The sequence below is a fragment of the Pinus tabuliformis genome, chromosome Q, assembly GCF_031772625.1.
Source record: "Pinus tabuliformis cultivar Carrire ecotype Pingquan chromosome Q, CPIR1, whole genome shotgun sequence".
In the NCBI taxonomy this organism is placed as follows: Eukaryota; Viridiplantae; Streptophyta; class Pinopsida; order Pinales; family Pinaceae; genus Pinus; species Pinus tabuliformis.
In genome coordinates, this window is record NC_142296.1 from 1,149,035,267 (window position 1) to 1,149,060,137 (window position 24,871).

Here is a 24,871-nt window from a genome sequence, read left to right on the forward strand (position 1 = left end):
ACTTATTACAAAAATTTAAAATAGCTTAAAATATATTATTTCTCATATGGGTGCTATCTAGCCTAGTAAGGAAGAGATGTTAAATTACATTACATTAAAAATAAATAAATTAAAAGATAGAAATGAAATATAAAATTATAATTATAACTATAACTGATTATAATTAATAATTAAACATCTCTAAATCCATCTTAACTCTAAATCTACTAAATTAGGAAGGAGATCAAATCCAAATCTAATAAATTATGAGAAACCAAATCTCTTAAATTACAAATATCTTTTAGGCAAAATAAATAAATAAAATAAAATCCTCTAGACGATAATAAATTTATAATTAATTTAAATTTACACTAACCGTAATATAATTAAAAAAATATTAATATAATTTTTTAAAATATATATTAATTAATAAAACAACATTAATACTTATGTTTTTATTTCAAAAATATTCATACATTAATTTTTTTAATATGAAATTACTTTTAACTTTAGTGAGGATTATCCTTATCCTTTCCAACTTAATACTTATACTTTTATTTCAAAAATATTCCTACATTAATTTTTTTAATATAAAATTACTTTCAACTTTAGTGAAGATTATCCTTATCCTTTCCAAATTAATACTTATATTTTTATTTCAAAAATATTCCTACATTATTTTTTTAATATGAAATTCCAAATTAACAATTATATTTTTATTTAAAAATATCCCTACATTATTTTTTTAATATGAAATTACTTTTAACTTTAATGAGGATTATCCTTATCCTTTCCAACTTTACTCCTTGTACCTCATAAGTACAATGTGTCATAGTGAAAGTCTCTCAAACGCCTTCCCACTCGGGAACCCACTTTCAGTTTGGTCACAGACATTGCTCATAATGAATTCATGAAATAATTGGAGTAAAACTCCCTGATTTATAATAATTAGTTTGCTCAACTAGATAGCCGGTACAAATACGGCAACCCACTTAAGCCCTTCTTAACCGGATTTCTGAGCACGCTGGTTAGACAAACTGTGCTGAAATTGCTTGGTTGTGTAAGCGGCGTTTTAACTTGTTATAAAATTTGACCAGTGTGGCCACAGCTCATCGTGGAAGGCATGTGAGAGTGCGAAACATTACAGGATTCCTAGCGCCATTATTAAAGATCCACTAGTGTCACCGACTTTAACCAGCCGCGGCCGGAGGCGGGCCATTGAAAAAATACCTGGAAAAGCGGCAATAATCATCCCAACTCCCCTATTTATAACCACCAGAGCAAGAAGCATACCTGCAATTCTCTTCGAGAGCTTATATTCGCATTCGCTTGGTTTTACATCTTATTGCTTATTTTCTACAGTTTGAACGGGTATGGATCAATTACTCGCTATTCTATCTGTTATTACATTTGCTCTCATAATGCCTTCCCTTGCTGCAGCAGCTACAACGGAGGACGTGAAATATCCCGCGTACTATAACCACACAGATATCGCGGAATTCATTAAAACTTCGTGCAACGTGACTCTCTATCCGCAGCTCTGCGTTTCGTCGCTCTCTTCCTACGCCGGGCCTCTCAAGGCGAAGCAGACTGATCTCGTGAAGGCGGCCGTGATAGTCAGCTTGCTTAATGCTCGCAACGTTTCCGTCTGGGCCGCCGGCCTCAAAGCCAGAGGCGCCATGATGAGTGAAAGAGAAAACGCGGCGCTTAAGGATTGTATTGGGAATTTCAGGGATGCCACGTACGAGATTAGTGGATCTCTGGTGGAGCTGAAGCAACTGAAGGCGTACAGTTTCCGGTTTCATATGAGCAACGTGCAAACATGGATGAGCGCGGCCCTCACAGACCAGGAATCCTGCCTCACTGGCTTTCAAGATCTCAACACCAGCGGGAATGTTACGGCCATGGTCACCGGCCAAGTGCAAAATGTGCGGAAATTGATAAGTAATGCCCTCGCTCTTGTCAACACATTAGCTGCCACCGGAAGAGGAGATGAGCTCCATGTCTGAAGCCTTCAAGGCAGCCTCGCGTCAAATAATATAATCAGTATTTCATAGAATTTGTATACCATAGATTTTAGCCTGTGGCCTTGAGGCAAAGTTTGGGGCTTTTTATGGTAAATTATGTGAGTGATATAATAAATGTTCGTTAAAATAATTTTGTTATTAATGCATGCACGCTTTTGCCTGGGAAGGTATCTGCTATCTTTAAAATACAATTCTGAATGCCCGTTTGGGTCGTGGATTCAGTAATATGAAACGGCCCTGCTTAACTGGCCCGAGGACACACATGCATCTCTATGGGAATTTTGAAGCTTGACGGGGAAATAACCAAGCTCCTTTCCTTATTTAAAATTGTGATTGTATTTTACTTTTAAATTTTAATTTTAAAAGTAAACATAAACATTAAATTAGAAATTAGCCTCTGTCGATAGCCAAAACGTAGCCACCAGTCAGTAATGTTTGGTGTTCTGCGCCTCAGACCACCTTGTTCCAATGAGCCTTTCCGTAATAAAGCTTGTAAATGTTTTTCATTAATCTAGTATCAAAATTTCCCTGAAGATTTCTAACTTTCACTTAATTGAACAATTATTTTATGTTGTGGGATGATGCTAGTTTGCAGAGTAACCAAGAGCAGGAATATGATTTAAAGAAATGCTTTTGTGCCTTAAGATGGTCTGCTTCTCTAGAGAAATCCTTTTGCTCACCCATCCATTGACTAGATTTATATAAAATCGGTGCAGTGTGACTAGATTGTAGACGTGTGAATTGAAGTTAGGTCTTCATGCCGCCTTGTTGTCGGTCACGAGCTCGCAGACCGTCCTTACGTATTCGACCCCACAATAAGAGTTACGAACGACGAACAAGACCGTGGTCACCGCAGCTTTATCTTTTCTTTTCGTGATTTGCCACTTTTTGAAATTCAAAGTGGCCACGCTTTAGCGAGTACGTGATTAAGTTTTAATTTGGGCAGTGGTGTAAAATTAAATAATTAGTAAATTCGTATGTTTTTAAGGAAAGGTGTAACTAGATTTTTAACTATAAAGATTAAATTTATTATTTTTATCATTTAGGGATTAATACTTATCATTTATGTAATGGTAAGAATTATTAATTAAATTAAGATATAAAAATATTATTTTAAATAAGCACATAAAAATGTGGAATATTTTAAATATAAATTTTAATTAAATTCTTATTTAAATGTGAAATTATGATTTTAACAATTACAATTTGTAAATTATAATGTTAAGATATAGAAATTTGTGATGTTATTTATATATTTAAAATTATGATTTTATGAATGTAAATTTACATTTAACAAAAAATTACAATAAGATGAAATCAATATATTCTTCCTAAGATCCAAGATAATGATGTCATGTAATGTAATAAAAAAATTAAAGAAAAAAGGAAAATTAATTTTAATCAGGTTAAGAAAGAAGTAATTACAAATTTCTTTCATTTTGACCAACACATCAATAAATTGTTTTAACTATAACATTTTGTACACTGTTTTATATAATACATTCAAATATTTTAATTAATATGATTATTGAAATATTTAATTTATAAGCCACATTATTCACACTAAAATATTTATTATCTCTCTCTATTGTTTTTTTAATTAATATTCTTTTAAATATTACATCCTAAATCCCCTCTCTCATATTAAAAAATTGAAAAATCAATGAAATAAAAATTGTTTTACATATAAAAATGATAAAATTATTTTACATAAATATTAAAATATTATATATATAAAATTAAAATATCTATGAAATATTTTAAAATAATAATAAAAAATTACATTTCTTATTTTCTAAACCTATATTTAATTCAGTATATAGTTTATATATCCTCTTTAACTTAATATTTCTATATATTATATATTTACACTTTAAAAATGTGGTATTTCCGTATATAATATATAATTTACACTCATATATACTCAACACATTATCTACTTTTAGAATATTACATTGGATAAACATTATGCAACATTCATAAACATTCGTAAACATTATGCACCCACGGAACAAAGTAATTAGAATCATAGTAAGAGTAATAAATCTGCATATATATACACGCTCTTATACACTTAACTCATACGGACTTTATACACTTTACACTCCGGGAGTATAAAATTTAAATACCCTGAACCTGTGAGCAAGCGAGTGAAGATGGTTTCGAGAGTGGCAGATTACATGTCAAAGGAGTAGATAAAAAATCGAAGTGCAGGCATTTCAGTGTCGCGGGTGGTCCGTCCAAAACTGACTGATACTTAGGTGGCGCTTTCTCATATGCTCTCGACAGACGATGAAGATGGCGATTCCTATTTCCACCTCCATAGCAAAGTTAATGCTATGGAGGTACCCTCTGACAGCCCGACGACCACCATCCACCATGCATCATATTTCCATCCATCATCGGTTTCCGGCATATTTCCATCCATCATCGGTCTCCGGCATCCCTCTCCGGCTGCCCATCTGCGCCCCGGCGACCCTGCCCGCAGCTCAAATCGTATTGATTACAGATTGATCAAATCGCAGCCACCCTCAAATCGATCGTATTGATTACAGATTGATCAAATCGTATTGATGACATATTAATCAAATACGGCGAGTGGCCTCCACTCACTCAAATCATATTAATTCCCGGGAGAGCTCATTTACAGGTGGCAAGAATGCGACCACCCTCCTCCCGCCTTCAAAACCCTTCCTGCTCCGCGGCAAACAGAACAAAACCTGCAAAACCGAACAGAACATTATCTGCGAACAGCTGCAAAACCATTTTGCGAACAGCTGCAAAACCATTCTGCGAACCGAGGAGCGTTCAATTCAATACCTGGAGGAGCTGCGGCTGGCAAGGTTAGTGCCGAATTCTTGGTGAATTTTGTAATATCTTCTTGTAATAATATCTTATACGTTCATGTGTAAATTTGTTTTCCGTCGGTCGCCATTGAAGGCCTCGAGCTGTGCCCTCTATAATCTTTAAACGATTTTCCCAACTCAAAGGATTCCTTATCTCTCCTGTAGATCTCCAAAAAAATATTTGCAAGCTTCAATACAGATAATATTTGAATGCTTCAATACATGTAATTGAACCAATACAACTTTTTTTTTTTAACGAACAACTTGAATCGCTAAAACCAGAGCTTTAATGAGAACAGCTTACCAAACAAATGCTTGTCAAGACTGCTATTTGACATAAATTCATAAACCAGCAAGCGTTCATGCCCTCGCGTGCAACATCCAAACAAACGAACAAGATTACGGTGACGGGCGCTGCTGATGAGCCTCGCTTCTGTGAGAAACTCCTGTGCGGCTTCAGTAGTCTGATGCCTTCCATTCAGTTTTTTAATCGCAACTTCCCTCCCATCCGGAACTCTTCCCTGCTCGTCTAAATAATTAGAATCCATCTGCAAATAATCCATATAATTGAACAGACTCACAAAAGGCACTTTTGATATTATACCTTATAAACTTCACCAAATCCTCCTCTGCCAATTACATTGTTTCTTTCAAAGTTCCCGGTAGAATTTTTCAGAAACTCGTAATCGAAAACCTCAAAGCTTTCCTTAACCGCAGTTAGGTTGTCATCTGCACACAGTATTTCTCACAACGATTAAATAAGACCAAGTCAAAGAAATCCGGAAAATGTAGTTTGGATTCTGGAAGCCCTAATAGTGATGATAAATCACCTGGTCGACTGCAACTCTTCCATTGTCTACTTCTTCGACATAACAGTACGAAACACACCACCGCAACCAGCACTGCTCCGCCAATGCTGACTGACAATTTGGTCACTAGTTTTGAAAGCTGATGGCGAGGAGGGCCGAAGATGGAAAACCGAAGGGAAAGCTGATGGACAGGTTAAATAAGGGCGTCGATATGCATGAAGCTGAGAGACGGGTGGATGATTTGAGCAACCTGGCAGACAAGGGCGATGGCGTTCCTGCATGGAAAAGGACGTGGAGGAGCAAGCAGCTGGCAAGGGAGGCTTCCTGATTGGGCGGTTTAATCGCTGATTGCCAGTTGTCGTTGTCCGGAGGTCATCGTCTCTAGGTCATTGCCGCTTATAGCCAGTTGATCATAGCCTTGGTATTGCCAGTTATCGTTGCCAATAGAGCGAGGCGTCATAGAGTGTTGTCGTTGCTGCTACATAGTAGGTTGTAAATATTTAAATATATAAATTGAGTTTATTAATAATTTAATTTATATGATTAAATTAATTTTGAAATTTTGTAATGTAATATGTATAATTATTATATTAATATTGGTTAAAAATTTAATTTATATTATATAAATAAAAATTATGAGTTAATTATTAATTTAAACAACTCACCAAGTTGGAATAACCTCTGCAAGGTAGTTCCGATAACACAGTGAAGAGAACAAACTATCGAGCTCAGTTAGACAAACATGGTAGGTTAAACAATAAGAATTTAGTAGCAAAACCGAGCAAATCTCTATCGGAATGAATTGGTGAAATGAGATAATGTTTTGGCAAAGGGAAGGTTGATATGACCACCATTGGATCAAAATGAATAAATTCCAACCATTGATTAAATACCTGGGGGCTAACCATAGATTGCATGTGAAGTCATCTGGACTCGTGTAGGGGGACCAATAGATAAGCCCCATATAATCAAAGTTATACTGTGTTTATTCCATATTATGGCATGTATAATAAAGAAAAGTACTTTGGGAAACCATCAAATAATACCTGTGGTGGAACGCTAGTATAAATAATAACATAAAGTTTGTTAAGTTGGTTCAAATCACCGTTGCATACATCAAAACTATATTTCACCATTTTTAGATAGGAACTTAGGACATATAAGATATATGTCACAGAAAGGAAACACGCCTATATACATACCAAGTAAGAAACAATGTGTATCTACCAGAGGAACTTAGGTTAAAAATGGTTAAACCCTATTTTATATTTATTATATATAAAGGTGTGTGAAGAAATGTTAAAGGGCTATAAAGCCTTGTTAAAATAACTAAAGGGAAAAAACAAACATCTATGTAGTTAAGGAAGCCAGGAAAAAGAAAAGTTGAAGAAATTAAAGAAGGAATAGAACTAAATAATTAAATAACAAAAGCTTAACATAATGTTATTTTGTTGAATCTGGAAGGAAGCCAGAAAGAAAAGAAAAAAAAAAAAAAAAAAAAAAAGAAGTTGAAGAACTTGAAGAAGGAATAAAACTAAATAATTAGATAACAAAAGCTTAACTAATTTTATTTTCTTGAATCTGATCTTCTCTTCTATGACTAAAATTAAAGAGAGACAAAATATGGAAAAATTGAGCATCTCTCACTCAACCTCTAGATTCACTAGCATGAAAGTAGATACATTTAAGGTATTACAAATCAGCTAAAGAGTTGGGACAAATTCCTGATAAATACGATCTACATCTTAAATAAATCTCACAACTTGACTAAGAAACCATAATCTCAACAAACATATGAAAATACAACGAGAATGTACGAGTTTGAAGTAAATTTACTTTTTCGTTTCATAATAAAAAAATCCCAAAGTGACACTGACCAACCACCGTATATTTAGCTTATATCTATTCACTTTGTTAACTGGAAAAATTTATATTTATGTGTTGACATTATTTAACTCTTTTCATTATTTATGTGTTGAGTTTTTATCATCTACATAAAAAGTTTAGTTGCAACAAATAGATATGTTTTTTGTCCAGTAACGTATTATATATAGCGTTTAAAATGTATTTTAGTGTTTATTCTATTATTATGTTGTTCTTTTTAGATTATGGTATATGGAGAGCATTAGTGTCTTTACTCTCCTCGTTATATTTGCAGGAAAAAAATATGTCCTATAAAAAAATGGCATCCTATTTTGCCTTTGTTGGAGAATCCATAGAGCCCTCCCCCATGGAGTGTGCGGGTTACGAGCAGTATGTGCATCTCCCCGAGCTCAGTGCCATGTGGAAATTCAAGGAATGGCCTGGTTGGTCTAGAGAGGGGTTGGTAAAGGCTGCCTTACAGTCATTGGAGATTACTTTTCAGTTTGTTTCGTCTGTGCTCTGTGACACAAGGACTTACATTGACAAAGAGGAATGGAAGAGAAGGCTTGAATCCTTAATTAGTTCCCAGATTGAGTTGATTTCAATGATTTGTGAAAATGACAAGCAGGTTCCCACTCTTTAGTTGTCAGTAAGTAGTGGTGTTCTCTCATGGAAAGTTTTCCATGAGGTATGGCAGAGACCTGGTGCTTTACCTGTGGTTAGCAGAACAAGTGAAGAGAGCTTACTTCCTCGTTTGGGTACATGGAAAAGCGCTGAAGCTATGGTTTCTAGAATATGGCTTGCCATTGAAGGCCATATGCAGAGGACTCCCTTCACTTTAGGTCTGGGGGAACCAAATATGTCAGGTAAGCCTCTTCTTGAATATGATAGAATCTGCAAGCCAAGATATTTGCACTCTTTAAAACAACATAAACAGTTCCATAATCTAGAAGATGCCAAACTTTGCAATGTCCTCCAGATCTTTGAGGCGTGGGTATTTGTAGGCCAAGAATTGTTGCAGAGAGTATATGAAAGAATAGACTTTGGGGATTTCGTAGGAGCATCCGCAGACTGTTGGATGGTTGAAAGGATGTGGAACATGCTCACAGAAATTGTGAATTTGCTTCTAGTGATGGACCCAGATGATTTCCTTTGCCTTAAACACCAGTTGGCAATTAGTAGCACTAGTACACTTGCAGGCGCATATTGCCTTCGGTCTGCCCCCCTTAGAGACCTTACAAATGCATGCAAGGAACTAAGGCATCTGGTGCCCAAAGTCATCGGTGTTGAGGCTGATCCAAAGGGTGGACCAAGGGTCCAGGAGGCACTTATGCATTTGTTTCATTCACATGGACTGCGCTCACATAACACTTCAGGTGCTTACCATGTTGCAACAATACATGTTCTGTTGGCCTTCCAGGCAATAGAAGCAGCGGTGAAAAGGTTTTTCTTCTCATATCAGCAGCTGGTAGTAACAACCATGGGTAGCACTGAAATGAAGGGTCCATCATATCTAGGTGCTTGTGATGCCCTACGTCATATATATTTTGAACCACCTTATTTCCCTAGTGTGGATGGTGCAAAGACATTTTTGGGTTACTATTGGCACTAAAAGTTACAACTATGGTGGATGGTACACTGGAAGATCTACAGACAAATCAAGTGAAGTGTACAAGAGAAAGAATAGTGCCTTGAGTTTTTCAATGTATTACCCCAAATTCATACATACACTTTTTACATTGACAGTTTTGAGTACTATACGTAGAATTATATTGGATATAGGATTAGACTCATTTTTGTTCATCCCCATCAGTAGGACCAATCAATAGAACAGTGGTAGAAATTTGGGATTTTTTTTTTCCCTCTCCAACATGGATAGGATACTAAGGATTCATAGTGTGCAATTCCTCCTTCGTTAAATAGTGTATGAGATTGTCCAAAATTAAAAAGGTAATTATTAAAATTATTAAATTTTACGAGTTGTTTCTTTTTTTAATTTTTTAATTCTTTACCTAAATTTTATGATGGATTTAATGATATTTATATAATTCATTATAAATTTTAACATGAAATGTAGTTTAATGCTGTTATTTTTATATGTTTTTTTAAGATTTTTTTATTCAGTGTGTGAAACTGAGATAATTTTAATTTGAATTTGTTAAGTTTATTTAATGGAATGCATCATAATTTTTTTAGATTATTGAATTTATTTAATGGAATGTATCATAAAAAATTTAATGTATTAAATCTATATCATATTCAAGCTACATTCCTACCATAAATATCCACTCATTTCCAAAGTTTTGAGAAAAAATATTAGATAATGCAGTTCAGATTGACTAATAACATATAATTAGTATAGTTTTTTATCTCTACATTTATTTTACAAAGTACTCTGATACTTCTTCATACTCTACTTTAATTTTCTTGCACATGGCCTTGTGTTATTGCTTAAGATGTCATTTAATTTAACTGAATTTATGGTAAAGGTATAAATTTTGCCTTTAGTTCTTCAATACAAATTTGTTTTAATGAGATTGTAAATTTTAGTCAAATTATTTCTAGTATAGTATCATTTATAAAATACGTTGTTCTTTAATCATATAAGTTTAAATTTAGAACATTGATAATGCATATTGCTTATAATCATTGTCACTCTTAATATCTATAATTTGGCTTAACACTTATCATTTTCTTGCAGATTGACACACAATTCGCTCGCTTGTGCAGAGCCTAACCCCACAGTTTACAAAGAACAAAAACAATCATTGTAATTTTTCTTTCATGGGTGCCTGGCAACCTTTAGTGAATTGCCTTCACCTCTGCAATTTTGTTCCATATAGTTCAGATTGTTTTAATAATCAGTATTAGTAGGGCAATTACTTAGCATTTACTTTAAAAATTTTACATTTCACACATAGCTTAATAACGGGAAAAGTAAGTGGCCATAATCCACACATTTTTTCAATTTGTTTTGCTCTTTTACCGAAGTCAAATAGTTTAATTAGCAAAGGAGTAAGTGGCCCATAATTCACTCATATTTTTTACTAACCAAAGCATCTTTACTTCATTAGCATTGGGACTAGGAACTGGTGTTATTAAAGAAAGGGAGTAGCCCCTGCTTCCCTTGCGACTTTTAGACGATCCTGGGCTTGCATCTGAAATCTTTCTGAAAGCACTAAGTTTTTCATCTCCCTTTTTAGGCTCACATAGTGTAATAGGAAGGAAGTAAGTGGCCCATCAACCACACATTATTTTATTTGCAGGTAAGGAACAAACATAATGTACTGTAAGTAGACGAATTTGAAAAGGATCATCGAATATCCACATGACTACAAACTTTGTATGTTCACTATGTCACTTACACACACATTTCACTACACACACTAAGCTACTCTAAACTTTGAACAATGGGAATCAAGTGTAAAAACCCTTTGTACTTAGATTATTTAAGCATTTTTAGTCTTTTGAAGAAAAAGGAAATTTCATGAATAATTAGTGGTCATGAGTTGCATGTTTTGAAAAGATAAAGAAAATTGTTTCTTTGATTGTCTTTGTTAAGAAAGTTGTTTTCTATAAAATTTGCATTCTTCCAACTCTCTTAGCTAGGAGATTCATTGAAAAAGAAAAGTAGTGTAAATCATCTTAGGTGCATATTTGTAGTGGTTGAGAGTCGAGTCTACACACCACCAGTTTCATCTCCACTACCTTTTGTCTTAAGAAAGCCATAAAATTAACGCTTAAAGTAAAATCAACTTAGTAACTTTTTATTTACTAGGGCTCTGAAACACCAATATAGATCAGGCTAGTGTCTTGGAGTAGGAGAGTAATAAACTCTCCAAGACAACAAAACCAAACAAGTAGCTTATCTTGTGATAGATTAAATCTAGTTGTTTCATTTATACTCTGGGAAAGCTCCTCTTAAAGGAGAAGCACGAGCTCGTGTCCGAACCAGTGAGGGGATCAATCCTCCCTCGTTGGGAACGACGCCAGACACGCACGTATTACAAACGGTAAACCTCGGATTAACCATTGTCGAGGAGCCAGGGGTCACTTGTCGGTAAACCTTGGATTATTGTCAAGGAGCCGGCAAGGGGATTGAGCTTGATACTCTGCCCTTGCGTGCTGTCGGAGTGTAGACTGTTCCCCCAGGTGTACTTGTTGCTGTTGGTAACCTTAGTGACCATAATCTTTAGGATTCTACCGAGGTGACGGTGGAGGGAAGATCCCACTGTACCTGGAGCAGACGTCGGCTAGACTCACTTGGATTTTCCGGGGGGTTCACTTCACTCGAGACGGTTAAAGTGGAGGAACTTGTGCTGGTCTATTCATTAAGCAGGTTGCCGGGGTAACTGTTCCACCCGCCACTTCTGTACTGAATCCGGCGATGTTGGGTTTCATCTCCAACTAGCGCTTTCAGTCCGGAAGGCTACTGTTTGTGCTTGGTTTGATGCTCTAGATTCTTTAGGCGTGTGCTTCAAATTTGTTTGGTTCTTTAGAGACTTTAGGCAGTTTTCTTTGAGATTTTACTTTGTTTGCGTGTGCAGTAGTTAAAAGTCTTTAACTGTGGCGGAATTACCGAGACAGTCGCGTAGACTTCGGGGCCAGTCTCCTGAGATTATTTCCGTGGCCGAATTGTTGAGGACATCCCGTAGAATTCGGGGTGAGGACACAAATTGCGTCTGGGGGGCAACCTCAAGGACAGTATATACCAGTGGTACAATACATTCCTCAAGGTCAACCCCAGCCTCAATATGTACCCCAAGGTCAACCCCAGTATCAGCAAAATCAACAAAATTCCCCAAATTCAAGCCACCAACCATTGCGACGCTCACCTAGATTTCAAGGTTTTCAAGGGGTTACTGGGCCAGTAAGTTTTTAATCCATATAACCTATTCCACCGAAAATATTAATACATAAATTGTTATGTTTTACCATAATGATGGGATGAGAAATGGATGTTCTGTATTATATATCCTTATCTTTGATTTTTTTTTATTATGTGCGTGTGTGTTATTTCTTATTTATGGTGCAGGTGTTCCCTTTGGAACAATCACAATCAATGAAAACCCCTTGTAGAAGCCTTAAGAAGAATGGAAATGAAATGGTTCAAATGCTACAACCATCTTCATGTCCAATGTCACAATGCAAGGTAAGACTATATTTATTTATACTCTTATAATTTTATCATATTTTTACATTTAATTCTTTTTTATTCACATACTTATATCTATGTATAATCTAATGTTCAGAGTAATGAATATACATCTCCTAAAACACCTTTGCACATGTATGATGGTGGACATGATACTCAGCAAAAATCACATTCTCCTCAACCATTGCGGCATTCATCTAGACTTCAAGATAAATTAGGAGAGGTAAGTTATATACTACATATCTTAGCTCATAATAACATTGACATATTTTTTTATGACTAGTCAATGCATTTTCTTTTCATATTCCTTACATGTTCACCATATTCTCATTATATCTATATAGATTTTGATATTTATTAATAGCTAGTCAATGAAATGTCTTTTCATATTCGTTACATGGTGAGCATATTTTCATTATATCTATGTGGATTTTGATATTTATTGATAATGTTTTAATTTTCACAGAAAACAAAAAAGATAAATGTTGATGCTATGGTTAAAAGGACCAAAATCACGCCAAAGGACTTGAAAGCACGTGGGTTCAAGTCACGCAAACAATACATAGAGCATATATGCTCAACTAGCATTGCTCTCACTAAACCCACTAGGTTTGCTACTTTGAAGGCTAAACATTCCAGCAAGTTTAAATGACTTAGGCTACAATAATACAACTTTAGCCATTGTTTTATCTATAAAGGGGCTACAAGGACAGTTTCAATATATGTAATCTCTGTATTTTTTAGACTTTTTAATACATCATTTTTGTTTCCAAAAATTGTTTCCATTTCCCTTATTGAAGGTAATGATAGCATAGTAAAGGATATTTATGGTCATGAAATGAGTTCATTAAGTGGATTTCCTTCACTAGTTAAGTTATGTCATTGCAAAATGGTGAGACTTATTTCTAACAAAAGGAACATGAAACTAAAACGTGTTGAGAAAAATTGAAAATTATTTTATTATATTTTTAAATGCATAAACAAATTTGAAGAAATAATTAAAAATAACAATAAACTAAAAATAAAATTAAATATTTAAGCCATCATATACCAATATTACCTCTATCAACTAAGCATATTAAATGTAGATTAAATTTTTTTTAAGTGTCTTCATGTTTTAATGAATAATAGTAAGTTACTGGGTGAAACTTGATGTTCATTTTTTCACTCGTAGAGGATATCTACTACATTTTTGGATAGTTATTAAATCATTCACTTTGTAAGTATCAACTTCATTAATGAAAATATAATGTCTTTTGAAAGTCCTACTTCTCTAATATATTTCTAGAATCGAAAACTCCTCACTTACCCTTAATCAAATATATAATATGTGCTACATTTTATACACAATATTAAGATAAAATACCAAAAAAATAAAATAAATAAGTTATCAAATTTACTTAACAATCAACATATTAATCATAATTATAACAACTTTAACCTTAAACCTTTAACTAATATTAAAATCATTCCTAACCATGGACCAAAACAATGCACTATACTCCTTAACAATAACTTAATCAAATATATAATATGTACTACATTTTATACACAATATTAAGATAAAATACCAAAAAAATAAAAATAAATAAGTTATCAAATTTACTTAACAATCAACGTATTAATCATAATTATAACAACTTTAACCTTAAACCTTTAACTAATATTAAAATCATTCCTAACCATGGACCAAAACAATGCACTATACTCCTTAACAATAACTTACATCATCTGTTATGATAAAGGAGTATATTTCCTTAGTTCGAAAACTATGTCAAAATTTTTCTTACTTTTACCTTCCAAGTACCTTTTATGTTAGCATTTAATTGAATGAAAACTTTATAGATAGAAGCCAACATTGGGAAAGGGTAAACGAACAATAACTCAAGTCCCATGGTCCCAACAACAACGAGATTGCTTCAAATCACATGGTCCAAAAATGTTGTTTGGAATGGAATGTAAAATCACCATCCAAAAGTCAAAAGTCCATTAAAGTGAAGTGGAAATTTAATTATTGAATCGGACTACAAGAAAGGCACTAAAATTCCATGAATCTACTAAATACAAGATTGATTAACTTTCCAAGAGTTGGATGACTATCTTATCTTACCTAGGTGCATGATCATTGATCTTTTTTAAATGTGAAAATACATGATTATCTTAGTATTGGGCATCAATTCCTAGTTTTCTCAATCCTTGCAAAGACCAACTATTTTGGAATGCTACAGGGAGATTGAGAATGATTTGATTAAGATACTTTAGTTGTGGAAAATGGTTTTAAGTGATATTAAGATACTAGAGTTATTTTTGTTGGACTGGGAGAGACAACTAAGAGGTGTAGATGGGTTATTGGCTTTGTCTTTTACCTAGTCAACTATTGGTGAAGTTATTGGAGAATTATGTTAGTTATGATGAGTAGTTAGATGTCAAAGTAATGATAACTGTAACGAGATCGTAAGTTATTGGAGAATTATGTTAATGATGGTTAGTGGTGAGATGTGAGAGTAATGATAATTATAAAGTGTGGTTTTTTTTTTTTTTAATAAAAAGCAAAATGTATATTTTGGAGAAATGTATTTAGTATTTTGTTGGTATGTAGGGTAAATCGATTCATCATAATTTTGATAATTTAATAATGGGTATTAAATAAAGTCCATTATTTTCGTATAAACAAATAGATTATGAACTTGAGTTTGTGATATATGGGTTATAATTAATAATATTAAAGTATTCAAATTAATTTATGAAACATGATAACATCTGGTTTGTAATTCGCAATTCTCTCACTCAAATTAATTCATAAAACTTATTATATAATAACATTTAGTTTATAATTCATGACATGTAGTTACTCAAATTAATTTATTAAACTTATTAAAAGATATTTATATTTTTTTTGAAAATTAAATTTATGAAACATGATAACATCTGGTTGTAATTCGCAATTTTCTCACTCAAATTAATTCATAAAACTTATTTAAATTTATTATATAATAACATTTAGTTTATAATTCATTACATTTAATCACTCAAATTAATTTATTAAACTTATTAAAATATATATATATATATATATATATATATATATATATAGAAAATTAATCAGAGATATGAATTAATGAGAGATATGAAGTTTAAATTTTTATGTAATTTTATTTATAGGATAAATATGAAAATTAAATAGAATTTATAAATACATAATATAATATTTTGTAATTCTGTAATTTTGGTTTTTATATAGTGTAATTAATAAATGAAATGGTTTTTTTAAGAATATTTTTCTCGTTAATTTTAACCAAAATATGACTAAGACTTTTAAAAACTTGAGTTTAAATTGTTTAATATGTAGAATTTGAGTGCTCTAGAGTTTTATTGGGGTGTTGAATCTATTTATGCATTCAAAAATATATTTTAAACAACAAAAAATCACAAATTTGCTTGAAATTGTATTATCGGATTGCGGTGAAAAAATGTCATTTAATCTATAAGTTAGTCTACACCTTTTGACTTCTACTTTTAAACTACTTTAGCTTAAAATGCTAAATAAATATTTTTAATATAAAACTTTAGTGGAAAATGTGAAAATCCTTCTTGATTGAAATTGAATACAAAATGTATACATATAGTGAAATTAATCTTAAAATTCTTAAAATTCAAGTTGTGAATCTTTGTATGCCCATTACTATTCTAAAGTGCAAAAATATATCCACATTGTTTAAAATGTTATTTCCTATTCACTATTTAATGAGCTTACTTATTACCCATCAACTACCAAGTGGGTTTAATCTATCATTGTGTCCATAATACATTCATTACCCCTTTGTGTAGCACCCTAAATACTCCATATTATCCTTCTTGGGCACATTACATTCCACTATTATTCACTTGTTTCATCCCAAAACCATGAGAAGAAATCATATAATATGACTTGCTAACTAATTTAGCCAATTAACACCATGCATAAGCATCCATCCATCATAGTGAAAATGTGGATATGGGGTCCGACTATGGTATTTACTCCTTGCTCTTGATTCTAGCTAATTATTTTGTTCCATGTCTTTATTGTTCTACTTTGATACCCTTATGCATTTATTTTAGTTGTATATATTCCTCCTTATAGGGTGTCTTTTTGGTTCCATGTTAACACATAGTAATTTTTTTAACACTCACACCCTTGCCATGGTGATTATTGTTTCTTCGAGTGGTGTGGCTGGCAATATACAACAACCTTACTGATTGGTTCTTCTTTCTTTCCTTCTTCAACATGTGTTTACTTTGAGTCAATTTATCTCCTTAGCTTTCCCTTCCTTATAATTCCCTTCCTAGAGTTTTTCTTCATGTATTTATTGACTCTCAAACTTTTCATTTAATGTGTCATAAGGTATTGCAATTAGATACCTTGTAAGGACTTCTTTAAGTTCTCATGTGCGTTATTCTTTCTTAGCAAGAGAAATATCCTCCAATGTAATACTATTTTTCTTATATCAAAGTTTCAAAAACTTCTTTTGCACATTAATATTAATTGTAACAACTAAGTCCATCCAAAGATGTTACGGGAGCATTGTTTAATTTTATGGTTATATAAAGTCAATGTTCTCGATACTTCCCCTTGAGATTCACCCAAAAGTGCTTGGGAGGAGGTTAGAAGGTATAAGTTTGGACTAGTGAAGACCTGGGCCTTGATCTCCCCTTCCACATGACCCTCTACAGACTGTTGTGATACTATTGTGATAGCTTAAGTATACCTGCAACTTAGTCCTTAAAAGCACAAGATTGTAGGAAAAAACCAAGAAGAAAAGGCATAGAAGATCAACTCAATGCATAAGAGAGTATTTTCACAAATAGTTTCTTTGTATTAATGCGTCAAAATCATCTCCTAATCAACAACACTTACTAGAGGAGAGACTAGCCTTTTGTAAAACTTTTCTTAATGGTTAGATAACGACTAGCTAACGGCTAGTTGGACTCTTCCTCTATAATATGTTTTTACTAGTCATCCACATGTTGAAGACTCAATAACTTTTAATTAAAACCAATTCATGAATTTTCCCACTAAGGGGTTGAATTGACTCAAGATTCCTTTGGAGGTCCAACAAGATGTGTGCATATACGGAAACTGGGCATATACGGAAGATGTGCGCATATACGGAAATTGCGCATTTACGGAAAATGTGGGCATATACGGAAACTGGGCATATACGGAAGATGTGCGCATATACGGAAACTAGGCATATACGGAAGATGTGCGCATATACGGAAGATGTGCGCATATACGGAAGATGTGGGCATATACAGAAACTGGGCATATACGGAAGATGTGCGCATATACGGAAACTGGGCATATACGGAAGATGTGGGCATATACGGAAGATGTGCGCATATACGGAAACTGGGCATATACGGAAGATGTGGGCATATACGGAAGATGTGCGCATATACGGAAACCGGGCATATACGGAAGATGTGGGCATATACGGAAACTGGGCATATACGGAAGATGTGCACATATACGGAAGATGTGCGCATATACGAAACTGGGCATATACGGAAGATGTGCGCATATACGAAACCTGGGCATATACAGAAGATGTGCGCATATACGGAAACTGGGCATATACGGAAGATGTGCGCATATACGGAAGATGTGGGCATATACGGAAACTGGGCATATACGGAAGGTGTGCGCATATACGGAAGATGTGGGCATATACAGAAACTGGGCATATACGGAAGATGTGCGCATATACGGAAACTGGGCATATACAGAAGATGTGGGCATATACGGAAGATGTGCGCATATACAGAAACTGGGCATATACGGAAGATGTGCGCATATACGGAAGATGTAGGCATATACGGAAACTGGGCATATACGGAAGATGTGCGCATATACGGAAGATGTGGGCATATACGGAAACTGTGCGCATATACGGACACTGGGCATATACGGAAGATGTAGGCATATACGGAAGCCGAGCATATACGGAAGATGTACGCATATACGGAAGATGTGGGCATATACGGAAGATGTGCGCATATACGGAAACTGGGCATATACGGAAGATGTGCGCATATACGGAAACTGGGCATATACGGAAGATGTGGGCATATACGGAAGATGTGCACATATACAGAAACTGGGCATATACGGAAGATGTGCGCATATACGGAAGATGTAGGCATATACGGAAACTGGGCATATACGGAAGATGTGCGCATATACGGAAGATGTGGGCATATACGGAAACTGTGCGCATATACGGACACTGGGCATATACGGAAGATGTAGGCATATACGGAAACCGAGCATATACGGAAGATGTACGCATATACGGAAGATGTGGGCATATACGGAAGATGTGCGCATATACGGAAACTGGGCATATACGGAAGATGTGCGCATATACGGAAGATGTGGGCATATACAGAAACTGGGTATATACGGAAGATGTGCGCATATACGGAAACTGGGCATATACGGAAGATGTGCGCATATACGAAACCTGGGCATATACGGAACCTGGGCATATACGGAAGATGTGCGCATATACGGAAACTGGGCATATACGGAAGATGTGCGCATATACGGAAGATGTGGGCATATACAGAAACTGGACATATACGGAAGATGTAGGCATATACGGAAACTGGGCATATACGGAAGATGTGCGCATATACGGAAGATGGAAGATGTGCCCATATATGGAAACTGGGCATATACGGAAGATGTGCGCATATACGGAAGATGTGGGCATATACAGAAACTGGGCATATACGGAAGATGTGCGCATATACAGAAACTGGGCATATACGGAAGATGTGGGCATATACGGAAGATGTGCGCATATACGGAAACTGGGCATATACGGAAGATGTGCGCATATACGGACACTGGGCATATACAGAAGATGTAGGCATATACAGAAACCGGGCATATACGGAAGATGTACGCATATACGGAAGATGTGGGCATATACGGAAGATGTGCGCATATACGGAAGATGTGCGCATATACGGAAACTGGGCATATACGGAAGATGTGCGCATATACGGAAGATGTGGGCATATACAGAAACTGGGCATATACGGAAGATGTGCGCATATACGGAAACTGGGCATATACGGAAGATGTGGGCATATACGGAAGATGTGCGCATATATGGAAACTGGGCATATACGGAAGATGTAGGCATATACGGAAACTGGGCATATACGGAAGATGTGCGCATATACGGAAGATGTGGGCATATACGGAAACTGGGCATATACGGAAGATGTGCGCATATTCGAAACTGGGCATATACGGAAGATGTGCGCATATACGAAACCTGGGCATATACGGAAGATGTGCGCAATTATGGAAACTGGGCATATACGGAATATGTGCGCATATACGGAACCTGGGCATATACGGAAGATGTGCGCATATACGGAAACTGGGCATATACGGAAGATGTGGGCATATACGGAAACTGGGCATATACGGAAGATGTGCGCATATACGGAACCTGGGCATATACGGAAGATGTGCGCATATACGGAAACTGGGCATATACGGAAGATGTGCGCATATACGGACACTGGGCATATACGGAAGATGTGGGCATATACGGAAACCGGGCATATACGGAAGATGTACGCATATACGGAAGATGTGGGCATATACGGAAGATGTGCGCATATACGGACACTGGGCATATACGGAAGATGTGCGCATATACGGAAGATGTGGGCATATACGGAAACTGTGCGCATATACGGACACTGGGCATATACGGAAGATGTAGGCATATACGGAAGCCGAGCATATACGGAAGATGTACGCATATACGGAAGATGTGGGCATATACGGAAGATGTGCGCATATACGGAAACTGGGCATATACGGAAGATGTGCGCATATACGGAAGATGTGGGCATATACAGAAACTGGGCATATACGGAAGATGTGCGCATATACGGAAACTGGGCATATACGGAAGATGTGGGCATATACGGAAGATGTGCGCATATACAGAAACTGGGCATATACGGAAGATGTGCGCATATACGGAAGATGTAGGCATATACGGAAACTGGGCATATACGGAAACTGGGCATATACGGAAGATGTACGCATATACGGAAGATGTGGGCATATACGGAAACTGTGCGCATATACGGACACTGGGCATATACGGAAGATGTAGGCATATACGGAAGCCGAGCATATACGGAAGATGTACGCATATACGGAAGATGTGGGCATATACGGAAGATGTGCGCATATACGGAAACTGGGCATATACGGAAGATGTGCGCATATACGGAAGATGTGGGCATATACAGAAACTGGGCATATACGGAAGATGTGCGCATATACGGAAACTGGGCATATACGGAAGATGTGGGCATATACGGAAGATGTGCGCATATACAGAAACTGGGCATATACGGAAGATGTGCGCATATACGGAAGATGTAGGCATATACGGAAACTGGGCATATACGGAAGATGTGCGCATATACGGAAGATGTGGGCATATACGGAAACTGTGCGCATATACGAACACTGGGCATATACGGAAGATGTAGGCATATACGGAAACCGAGCATATACGGAAGATGTACGCATATATGGAAGATGTGGGCATATACGGAAGATGTGCGCATATACGGAAACTGGGCATATACGGAAGATGTGCGCATATACGGAAGATGTGGGCATATACAGAAACTGGGCATATACGGAAGATGTGCGCATATACGGAAACTGGGCATATACGAAAGATGTGCGCATATACGAAACCTGGGCATATACGGAACCTGGGCATATACGGAAGATGTGCGCATATACGGAAACTGAGCATATACGGAAGATGTGCGCATATACGGAAGATGTGGGCATATACAGAAACTGGGCATATACGGAAGATGTAGGCATATACGGAAACTGGGCATATACGGAAGATGTGCGCATATACGGAAGATGGAAGATGTGCCCATATACGGAAACTGGGCATATACGGAAGATGTGCGCATATACGGAAGATGTGGGCATATACAGAAATTGGGCATATACGGAAGATGTGCGCATATACAGAAACTGGGCATATACGGAAGATGTGGGCATATACGGAAGATGTGCGCATATACGGAACCTGGGCATATACGGAAGATGTGCGCATATACGGAAACTGGGCATATACGGAAGATGTGGGCATATACGGAAGATGTGCGCATATACGGACACTGGGCATATACGGAAGATGTAGGCATATACAGAAACCGGGCATATACGGAAGATGTACGCATATACGGAAGATGTGGGCATATACGGAAGATGTGCGCATATACGGAAACTGGGCATATACGGAAGATGTGCGCATATACGGAAGATGTGGGCATATACAGAAACTGGGCATATACGGAAGATGTGCGCATATACGGAAACTGGGCATATACGAAAGATGTGGGCATATACGGAAGATGTGCGCATATATTGAAACTGGGCATATACGGAAGATGTAGGCATATACGGAAACTGGGCATATACGGAAGATGTGCGCATATACGGAAGATGTGGGCATATACGGAAACTGGGCATATACGGAAGATGTGCGCATATTCGAAACTGGGCATATACGGAAGATGTGCGCATATACGAAACCTGGGCATATACGGAAGATGTGCGCAATTATGGAAACTGGGCATATACAGAAGATGTGCGCATATACGGAACCTGGGCATATACGGAAGATGTGCGCATATACGGAAACTGGGCATATACGGAAAATGTGGGCATATACGGAAACTGGGCATATACGGAAGATGTGCGCATATACGGAACCTGGGCATATACGGAAGATGTGCGCATATACGGAAACTGGGCATATACGGAAGATGTGGGCATATACGGAAGATGTGCGCATATACGGACACTGGGCATATACGGAAGATGTGGGCATATACGGAAACTGGGCATATACGGAAGATGTACGCATATACGGAAGATGTGGGCATATACGGAAGATGTGCGCATATACGGACACTGGGCATATACGGAAGATGTAGGCATATACGGAAACCGGACATATACGGAAACTGGGCATATACGGAAGATGTGGGCATATACGGAAGATGTGCGCATATACGAAACCTGGGCATATACGGAAGATGTGCGCATATACGGAAACCAGCACTGAAACCTTATTGTAAACCCTAGTTCAGCGTGCTTGATGCGGAGCTCCTTTGGAAATGACTCCTTTCTACTTATATATATTACACAACCTATTACTAACTTACATTTAATATATCACTTTGTAATATTTTGTGTGTATGTGTGTAATTTATATATTTCTCTCTCACACACACATAGGTTTTTAAGATAACTATACTATAGATTACATTCTAGGCACAATCCTTTAATGTCTCTTATCAAATGTTGTCGTTATAAGGATGAGCCAGGTATTGACGACATATAACATCAATTTGGCAATATTCGTGAATTATAAGATATCGCAGGTGATATGAAATCGATTAAAAATGAATTATTGTACAACATATTCAACCACCTAATCCAATTATATTAAGTGACAATATTCAAATTTGGATTGAAATTAATGTAGTTGACATTAAGCTAGCTAGAAAGATGTGGGTTAGGATTGAGTTTCAATTCATGATGTAAATAATTATATTGTACATATTATTGGGTATAGTTTCATGGCCCATATTCAACATATCCATGGATACTACAAAAATGAATTCAACATTAAAAATCCTAATCATGAACATGATAAAAAGAACTCTAAAATTACTACATTATTAAACTCAATTATGTATAAGTAAGCAATACTATTAATTTATATTTATGAAGTCAGTATCTAGTTGTGTGCTCATCTTGATCTATATTAATAGTTTAAGTTAGTCACTTATAGCGTGCTACTTTAAATTGCTCAAATTTGGTAGTAAATATCTTATAAAAATAATTGTAACTAAATGCTTACAAAATGTGCTAAATGCTTACAAAAGACAATATTCATTAATCACATAAAAATAATTGGTGGTTCAATCACCACATTGGCATAAATTCATGTTGATTGTAATATGTTTTAAAAATCTTAATATATATCCTCATCCTTGATCCACGTTTCTAAATATTGTGACTTTACTCAATCTTGCAAAAGACTTTTCCTTCTATCATGCCATGAAACAAATCCTTAATCCTTAAAAAGATATTTATTTTTAATAAATTCTTTATTCAATTATCTATAATCAATATATAATTTGAATATTTATTTTTTTACATAAACATAAATTCTCCCATTATCTTTTTTAATAGATTCTATATTTAATTATCTATAATCAATATATAATTTAAATATATATATATGTTTTTTACATAAACATAAATGCTCGCCATGGTGAAACTCTAGTGTGAATGTATCCTTTATATAACGATTCCTACCATTATATTTTAAACTTTATATGATTTTAGAGTACTCATATGGTATAGAGCTTCATATATAATAGGCTCAACTTTAAGAACGAGGCCTAACGTAATATCTACTTTTAGGTTTGGAAAATTATAAATATATCATTTCAAAACACATAATCAAATTTTGTAAAACTAAATAATATTCAAGTTTTGTTCTTAATAGATCTACCACTGCCATAAATAACTTAATAATTGTGACTAACAATTATGTTTGATAATTTATTATCTTGTAAAGTTGATCTCTTATTTATAAAGTTGATCTCTTATTTATAGATACATACTTTTGAATGGCATGAACTATTTTCTTGTTCCCTCTATAGTTAATAAAATAAAAAGGCCACAAATAATTAATAGTTGTGACTCACATTATGTAACATAATTTATTATTATGTAAAGTTAATATCTTACTTATAAACATATATTTTTTAATAGCATAAATTATTTACATATTTTTTTTTATCTTTAATATAATAAAAATATTCATTACAACAATAAGCTCAACCATGGTGTGGCCCAAACCAATTCCTCTTCGAATGCATCCCAAAAAGATTTATAATAGATAAAATATTTAATATTCAACACAAATTAAAAGTTATTTCATCTCATCTCATTACAATTTCATTCACTTTCCTCTTAATTTTAGTGACTCTTAATTTTTAGTGGCTATTTGAAGTAATCTTAACTTGTTATTCCTAACAAACTTGGTGATTACAACC

At 35.2% G+C, this 24,871-nt stretch overlaps 2 protein-coding genes, 1 long non-coding RNA gene and 1 pseudogene across 3 annotated transcripts; 3 read left to right on the forward strand and 1 right to left on the reverse strand.

Moving 5' to 3' along the window:
- The first annotated feature begins 992 nt into the window (after positions 1-992).
- Positions 993-2,116, forward strand: LOC149223670 (21 kDa protein-like). Its single transcript, XM_089383381.1, has one exon. It carries the CDS (start codon positions 1,353-1,355, stop codon positions 1,986-1,988), a length of 636 nt encoding a protein of 211 aa, XP_089239507.1. The 5' UTR covers positions 993-1,352; the 3' UTR covers positions 1,989-2,116.
- Positions 2,117-5,206: 3,090 nt separating this feature from the next.
- Positions 5,207-5,710, reverse strand: LOC149223671 (uncharacterized). The gene is made up of 3 exons (XR_016248991.1): positions 5,683-5,710; positions 5,457-5,581; positions 5,207-5,373 (listed from the first exon to the last, which is right to left on the reverse strand). It is a non-coding gene; the product is annotated as an uncharacterized LOC149223671 (long non-coding RNA).
- A 2,133-nt stretch (positions 5,711-7,843) lies between these two features.
- LOC149223672 (nematode resistance protein-like HSPRO2 pseudogene) lies at positions 7,844-9,136 on the forward strand (annotated as a pseudogene).
- A 3,429-nt stretch (positions 9,137-12,565) lies between these two features.
- Positions 12,566-13,415, forward strand: LOC149223673 (uncharacterized). Its single transcript, XM_089383382.1, has 3 exons — positions 12,566-12,676; positions 12,777-12,902; positions 13,146-13,415. The coding sequence occupies exons 1-3, from the start codon at positions 12,587-12,589 to the stop codon at positions 13,329-13,331; spliced, it is 402 nt and encodes a 133-aa protein (XP_089239508.1). The 5' UTR covers positions 12,566-12,586; the 3' UTR covers positions 13,332-13,415.
- The last annotated feature ends 11,456 nt before the right edge of the window (positions 13,416-24,871 follow it).

Excerpts from the sequence above, each read along its gene's own strand:
- LOC149223670 (XM_089383381.1), top strand. The coding sequence starts at position 1,353 with ATGGATCAATTACTCGCTATTCTATCTGTTATTACATTTGCTCTCATA.
- LOC149223673 (XM_089383382.1), top strand. The coding sequence starts at position 12,587 with ATGAAAACCCCTTGTAGAAGCCTTAAGAAGAATGGAAATGAAATGGTT. Across the intron at positions 12,677-12,776 it reads GTCCAATGTCACAATGCAAG|AGTAATGAATATACATCTCC; the intron begins GTAAGACTATAT and ends TCTAATGTTCAG. Across the intron at positions 12,903-13,145 it reads TTCAAGATAAATTAGGAGAG|AAAACAAAAAAGATAAATGT; the intron begins GTAAGTTATATA and ends TAATTTTCACAG.